This window comes from Amphimedon queenslandica, unplaced genomic scaffold, assembly GCF_000090795.2.
Source record: "Amphimedon queenslandica unplaced genomic scaffold, v1.1 AMPQUscaffold_13376, whole genome shotgun sequence".
In the NCBI taxonomy this organism is placed as follows: domain Eukaryota; kingdom Metazoa; phylum Porifera; class Demospongiae; order Haplosclerida; family Niphatidae; genus Amphimedon; species Amphimedon queenslandica.
The window spans coordinates 20,273-30,748 of NW_003546388.1; the positions used below are offsets into that span (position 1 = coordinate 20,273).

General features: G+C 33.2%; 1 protein-coding gene and 1 long non-coding RNA gene across 2 annotated transcripts in view; one reads left to right on the forward strand and one right to left on the reverse strand.

The window, feature by feature from the left end:
- Positions 1 to 7,605: 7,605 nt before the first annotated feature.
- Positions 7,606 to 8,293, forward strand: LOC109582559 (uncharacterized). The gene is made up of 4 exons (XR_002185152.1): positions 7,606 to 7,626; positions 7,963 to 8,055; positions 8,106 to 8,171; positions 8,236 to 8,293. It is a non-coding gene; the product is annotated as an uncharacterized LOC109582559 (long non-coding RNA).
- Positions 8,294 to 8,575: 282 nt separating this feature from the next.
- LOC109582558 (formin-A-like) overlaps positions 8,576 to 10,476 on the reverse strand; it is a 3,727-nt gene continuing 1,826 nt past the window's right edge. Inside the window, exon 2 of the mRNA XM_019997295.1 lies at positions 8,576 to 8,919. Coding sequence (XP_019852854.1) covers positions 8,576 to 8,919 — 344 coding nt within the window. The remainder of the gene's footprint in view (positions 8,920 to 10,476) is intronic.

Sequence of the window (10,476 nt, forward strand, 5' to 3'; positions counted from 1 at the left end):
GCCTGCCTATAATTCTTTGAAGGCACTTAAAGGTGCTATGTGTTACCATTAGGAAAAACCATGGAAACTTTAAATGAGGTAGGTATAGATTCCAATCATTTGCCTAGTCCAAAACTTTATATTATTATTAATGGACAGCCTACTAAATCAAATAATGTCTGGCGTAGTTTAGTTATTGTAAATAAAATTAAAGCAGCATTAAGAAAATTAAAAGAAATAAGTTGGCTTTATAGAAACGTAGACAATGATTCAATTGACGAATCTTTTAAAATGTTATACAAGTAATAAGCAATACTACTTGTAAAATGCTTGAAAAAGCAAATGATCAAGATTCAGAAGGCCTTTTGGCATATACAATTAGAAATCTTGACAGTAAAATTGTAACTGGTTCTGATATCAGTCAATATAAATTAATGAATGTTAAAGAAGCGCCTATTCACAATAGGCAAGAGCATCATGATTTGTTATGCTTTTCTACTTTATTTCCAACTGGACAATATGGAGAGCATCATCCCAGACAAAGCTATCCTGCACAGACTTTATCATTTAGTGAATACATAAAATCAAGACTTATAAACAACAATTTCCAATTTCGTAGAAATCATTCATATTGTCTGCACTATTACGGATTAAAAATTAACAAGGCCTTAAAAACTGGCATATATAATTTATTAAAAAAAACAAGAGGGAACGTTGGTCAAACTGTTGCTGAAATATTAGAAAAAATAAATGTTTTAGATGAAGAATTTGAGGGCAATTTAAGTACCATGTTGGCTCCAATACAAGGCAATAATCAATATTGGTTCCGTGTGAAAGGTGAAGTCAAAGCAATGATTGCTGAGTATGGCTCACCAACACTTTTCCTAACATTAAGTTGTGCTGAATACAATTCAGCTGATATAGCGCACTATTAAAGAAAAGTGAATAATGCACCACAATCATATAGTATTTCTAGATTATGTACTGAGGACCCTGTTTCAGTATCGCGACAATTTCCATACAAGTTTAAGCATTTCTTTAATATAGTCATTCTCCAGAGAGGTGTTTTAGGCAAAGTAGAGCAATATTATGTTAAAAAAGAATACCAAATGCGTGGAGTGCCCCATTATCACATACTCCTATGGATTGAAAATGCTCTTGTTGTTGGTATTGATTGTCCAGAAGAAGTCTGTTTTTTCATACAAGATAGGATAACGTGTCATATACCAGATAGTAATATGTCACCTGATTTAAATTTCTTGGTAACAAAATACTAAATGCACAAGTGCAGCAAATACTGCAAGCAAACTATTAAAGTTGGCAAGACCTATGTATCTAGATGCCGATTTGATTTTCCTAGACCAGTACGAGATAGTATTTGCATGAATGATGTTGAAAATAGCTTGAAATCATGCAATAAAATATACTATCTCAATCGAGATGAAAAAGAAGTTCCAGTCAACGACTACAATCCTTTACTGTTGAAATTGTGGCGTGCAAATATGGACTTGCAACACGTTGCAGAGAGGAGTCTTTCCTTAACAGAGTATGTAACTGGATATGTCACTAAAGCAGAAAAGAGTCATGCACTGGACTTATGGGATGAAGTCAGCAGCTGTAACAACATATACAGCAGGCTTTGGAAAATCGGCCAAAAATTACTTCCAGCTAAAGTAGGACTATATTGAAGCTAGCGATCTTCTTCTCGGTGAAAGTTTATACATGAAATCAGTAACCATACAGTACGTTAATGTGTACTTGCCTCTTAAGAGGAGCAGAAAAATCAAAAACTATTCATATTTAACTAAAATGGATCGATCTTCTAAAGACATTTTTAATCCTAGCATAATTGAAGACTTTTATCCAACAGAACCAAATAACATGGAAGATGTATCTCTTAACGAATTTGTTGCTAATTACAAATTTAATAAAGTAGGAGAAAATTGAGAAAGAGAATACAAACTTCGATCAAAGCCAGTCCTTCCAAACCATAGGAAATTTAATCCTATGCAAGAAGCGGAAAGAGACGATTTTTATTACTCGCTAATATGCCTTTTAGAGACGAGAGCACACTTGTAATAGAAGGAGAAACAATGGAAGAAGCTTTTAGGCGTGACAGAGAAGCATCTATACGTGGCATTGAAAATCATTTCAACAAACTACAGAAATTATTAGAAGCTGAACGTAATTGAAAGAAAATAGTCGATGCAAGAAATAAAGCCGGTTTTACTGAAGAAGAACTTCCTGATAACAAGGAAGATGATGAGCCTCAATTACTAGGTGAAATAATGGAAGCAGTAGCTGATATTGTTCACATGCCTATAAATGTACCTAATTGAACATTAGAGCAAAGAGAGGCAATGCTTAATGTAAATCAAAAAAGAATTTTTGATAAAATTAAGAGTCATCTTATAAGTCAAAAAGAATGTGAAGACTTATTAGAGAATGAGTCTTCAAGACTACTTAGATTAGATAATATCGAACCGCTAAGGATGCTTATTAGTGGTGTAGGTGGAACTGGTAGGTCGTTTAAGATAGAGGCAATAAAATGCCTAGTGGATGACATATGGCATCCAAAAAGTGGTGAAATTATGTGTGCTATAGTAGCACCAACAGGTAAAGCTGCATTTAATGTAGGAGGACTAACAATACATAGATTATTTCAGCTACCAATAGAGCATGAGGGAAAGACAGCTGGATATTGGGCTTTGAATAAAGAAGCTCAGAAAAAAATAAAAATGACACTTAAAAATTTGAAAATTATAATAGTAGACATGGTATCTATGGTATCCAATCTAAATCTAGCATACTTACACATGCACTTAGAAAATATATTTGGAACTGATGAATGGTTTGGATGCAAAAATATTTTATTTGTAGGTGACCACTTACAATTGCCACCAGTTAATGGTAGACCAGTATTTAAAAAAATTAGCAACAAACTAGTAAAAACTAGACTTGTAGCAGCAAATGCAGTTAACAAATGGAAAGAAACAGTAGAATATGATGAACTAACAATCATTGAGCGACAAAAAGGAGACGAAACCTTCTTTAAGATGCTTGATTCTGTTAGACATGGCTGTCTGACTGATGAAACTATTGATACGCTTAAGAGTCGCGTATTTAAAGTTTCAATACAAGAAAAATATAAGGAATTGGAAAGTGAAGGAAAAAATCCTCCAATTTGCCTATTTTCTAAAGTAGACGCCTGTCAATGAATTAATGTTAGGTCTAGAAACTGAGAAAATAGAATTGGCAATTGTTAATGTTGTGATGAAAGTGGCAGCACAGCAAAATTTGATAAAAAGCAAGAAAAAAATTAGAGAAACTAAAAGATCAACCAAGCAAAACAGCTGGTTTAGAAACTGTATTGTCTTTAGCAGTAGGCTGTAGAGTAATGCTAAGATGTAATATTGATGACTGTAGGATTAGTTAATGGTGCCATTGGTACAGTAATGGGTATTTATGCTACACGTATATCAATCAAATATGATCATATTGATGTACCTTGTGACATAGAAAGGGTTACTTCTAGATTTATGCTATCTAAGAATTTGTATATACATAGAAAAGAGTTTCCTTTATACTTTCTTATGCTATTACCATACATAAATGTCAGGGCCTCTCACTAGATACAGCCATTATTGATTTATCTACTGATGTTTTTGGTGATGGTATGGCATATGTTGCATTGTCTTGTGTACACACATTAAATGGATTACATTTATTATCATTTGATCCTCTCTCTGTTAAAGTTAGTAATCCGTGCATTAACGAACTTAACTGCCTCAGAAGTAAATTTCGGAATGATATACCTCAAATCAAGAAAAGTAAAGGAAAGAAGAGAAAGATTCAAGTGACTGGTATAACTGATGATGGTGAACCTTGTTGTAAGAATGCCAAGGTGTCTGTAAGTCATGTCCAAAGTACTATTAACAGTACGGTTAGTAGCAATAAATGTAAGAGTACTGATTTACAAAAGTCCGATATCCCAAAAAGACTAAAATTTGTGACAATAATGCGTTAAATAAGCCTTGCCCCCAAGAAAGAAAAGTTGATATAGACAGTAGTTCTGACAATAGTGCTTTGGTATTGCCTCGCTCAAAAAACAATGATAAATTGTTTCAATTAATTTGAAAGACCTAAAAACCAAATTTAGTGTCAAAGATGACAATAGTTATAGAAGTCTCATTGTATCTATAAAACTCTCAAACATTAAATGTAAACCAAAAGATAAAACCAAATGTGTTGTAAAAAATGACCATTGTAGTAGTAGTCTGATTGTATTTATAAAACTCTCAAGCATTAAATTAAAGACAAGTAATCCAAAAAAAGATAATGATGTCATCTTTACTTATGAAGAGCCTCCCAACCCAGATATTGCGAGGAGACAATGGGATTATGATTATTACCCTGGTAATGATGAATATCAAAGAAGGTGGTGTGAGATTTTAAATCTCAAATTTGTCACAGCTTCTGGAATCTTACCTGGTAGTCCAACAACACCATTGTCAGATGAAAGAGTTCCTAATAGTATTCTTGATGTCCCTGGTGATGGGAACTGTTTATTTTATGCCCTTTCATATCTCATCACTGGGTCCATTTCTCAGCATTACGAATTACGTAAAGCAATTATTAGTAATATGCCAAACTTTGAAGAAGAATTGTTTAATAGTACATTAAGTGCAACCAGATATTCAAGCATATATGATTACATAAATAAATCCAAATGTATAGAAATTATGTGTGGGCCACTGACACAGAGATTATTACACTAACTGCAATATTAGGTACAACCGTATATTCATATTCACTAACTGCTACTTTTGTTGGCTGGGCTAGATATGGAACCCAAACTTTATATGGCATTCCTTGTGATACTATTACACCTGCTTTGTATTTGAAGTATGTTGGTACTAATCATTTCCAAGCAGTTAAGTCTAATTTTTTTTAAGCATTGATTGTTGATGGAAGTGGGTATGTTGTATGGGGGGAGGTCCATCATCTTAAAAACATTCGTTGTTTAATGTGACTTGTATTTCACTGCATGTGCAATGTGAATGATGTGAGTGTGTGTGAAAACCATTGGTGCATATCCACCCAGTATTGCTTAGTATGAAGAGATCTAACTCAATTCAGGAAGTGAGATTAATCAATGTATATGCATAACAGTGAATATTGATTACTTGTTGCTGAAATGGACAGGGAAAGGGTGTGAAAGAGGTTTACTGTTTATTAGAGTTAAGCATTGATTCAAATTTGTGTGACTATCATTTATGTAGGACAGAAGGTTAGGAAGGGAGGAAGCTGTCATTATCAAATTTGGATCTTGTTTGTGGCTTGTACTACATGTTTATTACAAATAACAGGTGCTTATGGATCTGGGCGCTGCTGCAAAATTTTGAAGTCCTGACAAAAAAAATTGAGTAACATTAAAATTTGTTATTATACATTTAGTATTATTCAAGCAGTGATTCTGTACATGTAATAAATAATGATCATCATGCATGTTAATGCTGCCATCAATGCTGTGCACATTACATATATGTAAATGCTTGCCAGCTGATGTTGCACATAATGCTGTCATCAATGCTGTGCGCATTATTAAGTTAATGCTTGCCGGCTGATGTTGCTGATGTTGCCATCAATGCTGTGCGCATAATAAATGCTTGCAAGCTAATGTTGCGCATCTTTTATTGATGATTGTTGTAACATGTGCATGTTGTCATTAACAAAAAACATTGTTTGCACATTGGAAATTCTTCATGTACAAAATGTTATTTTATATTAAGCAAGTCATGAAAGTATCTTAACTGAGGATAGCATTAGTAAGCAATATTATGTCTAAAATACATGCATGCACATACATGTATGATCTAATCAGAAACATTGTAGATGCTACCATTATCATTATTAGTTACTATGTCTCATTCATACTTTTTACAGGTACTTGCTTAGCCCAAGGACTACAATGTGGTTATAGAGAGTGAGGTTTGATGTGATTGGTAAGTGCTATTATTATTATTAGCCTGTGAGTTTACATTGCTTCCTTTTGATATGTTTCTATTACTATGCTTTACAGGTAATTATAGCTGGGAAGATTTGCTGATTCAGCAATACCTTTGCTTGATATTGGAATGTTCAATGTAATGAAAGGCAAATCTGTTTTTAGATTGTTGTAACTAAATTAATTTATTTATTAAACGTAACTTAATGTTTTGTTGCAGCTGCTTGATTAGTAGTTGTATCACGCGGTAGGAGGTGCCAGTTTACATACATGTATGTATAGGTTTTATATTACTGTATATAGTCTTAGCAATGGAATATGTAGTAAGATGCAGATTATTGTGAGATGTCTTATGTATTTTGGTATAGGTTATGATTCTAGGCTACATACTTTATGGTTTGATGACTATATCATTAATTATGGCCACAGTAAGTACTTTCTTTACTCAATATAAATGAATACTTGCCAATGTATTTTTTGTTGTGTGTATGCATGTTCTCATTAACAATACAAAAATAATTGTCTGCATGCACATTGGAATGTATTCATGTGGTCTATTAACCCTTTAACACCGAAATTAATTTTGGAATAAAAATAATTTTCTGGTGGTACTAGTTGAGCAATTCATATCTCTCAAGATTTTGTCCTGCGAGACTTGAAACTTGCTAGCAGCCTTTATGGGATGTTCATCCTTAGATAGAAGTATAATAGTAAATGAAGCGGCATAAAGCAATGCAGCGTCTATTGCAAAGATACTCACCGATTTTCTCAAATACACGGACTTGGCGAAGGGAAAGAGAGAGTTGTATCATGTAAAGCAGGACCTAGTAGGCAGGATATGAAAGAATGAAGAGGCAGAAGTCAGTGGAGAAGATGCTACGAGTAGAAACACCACTGTGACTGGTCGAGAAGCCATGGTTGCTAAGCCGTTGCTAAGCAAAATGTGGCCACACCTACCGCTTTTCTCCATTGAAATGTTAGGCAAAGCAGCTCTCTCGAGTCGCTCGCCTTTTTTACTCACTTCTAGAGGATTTCGGATTTCACAAGCCAAAGGTAAGTCTAAACATTCTGTCTTTTGTTGTTGTGTCATTTTTTAGGTGACTTACCTCGGCCGCTGATCATTTTGAACAGTTTGGGTCACGCTACTGGACTTTTCTACCTATTTACTCTGTTTTTAGTCTTTGACAATGTTATATATGTTAGAGAGATGAAAGGAGAACCTTCTAGAATGTTATATTTCCATAAATAAAAAAGAAAATAACAATTATACTACACCCCCTCATGTTATTGATGTACAAGTACGTCTATCGGTGTTAAAGGGTTAATGTGTGTTTGCACAATGCAGGTCTCGTAAAAGAAACTTAATTTAGGATGGCATGTGTCATCAAATTGAACGGTGTATGTATAAATTACATGTACAGTGTATGTACATACACTTGTATGAGTCAATCATAACTTAATATGCATTGTGGAGCTATACATGTCTTATATCTATATTAATTGTTGTTAAGTGCATGTACGCTACTGTCAATTTGTTAGTACATGTATAATTTCACATTCATATTTTACACAGATACATATTTTACACAAGGACTTAAGTGTGGTGAGAATAAGGTCGGACTTGGAAAGAGATTTAAAAGGTGAAGGCCTATTCATCTTTGTGAGCAGATGTATCTTTATAGTGGTTTGTAATGTAAGTTTGTGACAAACATAAGTTACATCATGCATATACATGTACATATTTATTATAGCATATATAGCCTCTGTGTTTACATTGCTTGCTATTGATGATGTTTCTTTCTTACTTTGCTTTAAGCTATTTTCAAGTGCAAATGATTTAATGATTTTGCAATACGGTGTAATGTAATACTTTTATAGCTTGGTAAATGTCTAAGGCTATTGTCTGATTTCGTTTTGTGTTGACTAAATTAATTTCTAATAAATAATCATCGTGGTAACATTATGTTTTGTTGTAGCTCTTTGATCAGTGGTGCTTTCACACTGGATGAGGTGCCAGTTTCCAGCTGAACAGGTTTCATATCGTCTTAGTCTTAGCAATTGAATACATAGTAAGATAAAATATTGTGTGATTCCACAGTTTTATAATATTGTGTGATAGATCATGATCCAAGGCTATAATTCTTTTTGATTATTAATATTGATTATCTGATTAACTATGGCCATGGTATGTCTTTTCTTTTCTCGTTAATATAATTAAGTAATGTATATCACATGTATTTGTATTATAGGAAGATTGAAGCTCAAGTATTGAATTGTTTTGCGTTCTTGAACAAATACTAATTTTAAGCATTGCTATTATAATTTCTGTTTTGGCTTAACGCTTAAAAATATTTGACTCTAATCATTAGTTTTAAATTTAAGAAAAGTTAATTTTTTACATGTCCATATTATATAATAATCTAATAAAAGTTATAGTTCTTTTTTGTGGTATTGTTGCTGTTCCTCCTGCATCTGCCCTGCCCCTGCCTCTTGGCCTGGCTCTCAGAAGATTGTTGTACTACAGGAAAATGGAGTAGAAAGGTGGTTTATTGGTGTCTATATAAACTGCAGATCATAACTAAAATAATCTTACAATTTCTCGATTGATTTGGCGTAACTGCCATATGATAGCTGCCTCTGCCTTTGCAGAGCAGCAATATCAAGAGGACCTCCAGCTCCAGCTAAATGGAGTGCTGGAGCAGCAGGGCAAAGTGGCAGAGGACCTCCATCCACTGGTGGTGGACCTCCAGCCATCAGTGGAGAACCTTCAGCTACTGGTGGCAGTCCTCCAGCCAGAGGTGGAGGACCTCCAGCCTCTGGTGGAAGACCATCAGCAACTAGTGGAGGACCTCCAGCTACTGGAGGTGGCGGAGGAACTGGTAGTGGAGGAAGACCATCATCTGGTGGTCGTGGTGGTGGTGGCGGGCCTCCGGCTGGAGGTGGTGGTGGAGGCCCTCCAACTACTGGTGGTGGTGGAGGAAGAGGAGGAACTCCATGATGCTCATCATAATCCATAAACTATAAGAAAACATAATAATAGCTAATGTAAGTTTGTAACTGAACTGACATGCTGCTTCTTCACAAAACTTAGTTTGCAAAGCAAAACTTCAGAAAAGTTTGAGAGCTGTGAGCGGGAAAGTGGCAACTGAAGCTGAATATAGTTTCAGAACCGCACATAGATCTTAATAATGACAACTAATGATTAATAATTATGAGTTAGGCTATGAATATAATTAATGATTCAAAAATTAAGAAACTGTTTGTGTAATGCGGTAAGTCTTCTTATGGTTCTTATTTCAAAATTCTTTTCTTCCATTAATGAACTGGTACCTAAGGCAAAAATTATAATTATCAATAAAAAGGATTATTAATTAATAATATTTAATAAAAAGTATGGAAACAAGTAAATAAAAAAATTTCTATTTAATAAAAAAAGTAGGGTTGCCAAAAATTAAAAGAAACAAGGGGGTTGAGTTCAACCATAATAATAATAGTTCAATTAATAGCAATAAACTTTAATTAATAAAAAAATAATTTATTAATGAAAATAATACAAAAATTTCAAACACTACTTTGCAGAAAATGGTAACAGGAAGACTACAATGTAAATAGAATTTTAATAATAATTATGCCTCTGTACCTACTGATTGCTCCACTACAATATCATGATGTAAATTAATTAATGTGATAAATATGAATAAGACTTTTCAGCTAGTATTGATGGAATAATTACTGTCATCACAATAAAAAAATCTAAACTATGGATAGGGTAATGCATTCTTTGAATTTTGTGATTCAGTACAATATTGAAAATTTAAAATAATTATTAATATACTTCTTAAAAATTGTAATTGCATGGGCTCGCCACGTTATCATTTTCTGCAAAGTAGGGTTTGAAATATTTGTATTATTTTCATGCATAAATTTTTTTTATTACTTAAAGTTTATTGTTATTAATTGAACTATTAATTATAATTATGGTTGAACTCAACCCCATTGTTTCTTTTATTTTTTGACAACCCTACTTTTTCTTATTTAATAGAAATATTTTTTATTTACTTGTTTTTTACTGATTTTATATGCAATTTTTGCTTTGCTTTTCACCCTGTTACATTGCCTTATATAGTATGCTCTGGCATTTGATCTATTTTTGCCTTCAAGTTGTTTTCTAATTTCATACTTTTTTACATGCTTTTTTTAATTTTTTGACCCAGATAAATATACTTTTTCTTTTCCTACTTCCTTTTTTCACAACTAACACCTAAATGATTACACTTAACAACAAAATTGCAAGTAATACAAAAACAAAAATGCAGGATGAATATCATTACTATTACCATCACAAATATTCAGAAATCTAATGCTTATCATTGTAATTACTTATCTTGATAATATAACAACTATGCCAATGATTTTCAATTATGAAATTATAGCAGCTGACAATGACAACTCAGTCCAGCTTTAGCCTTAAACTCACTCTAAATGAATAG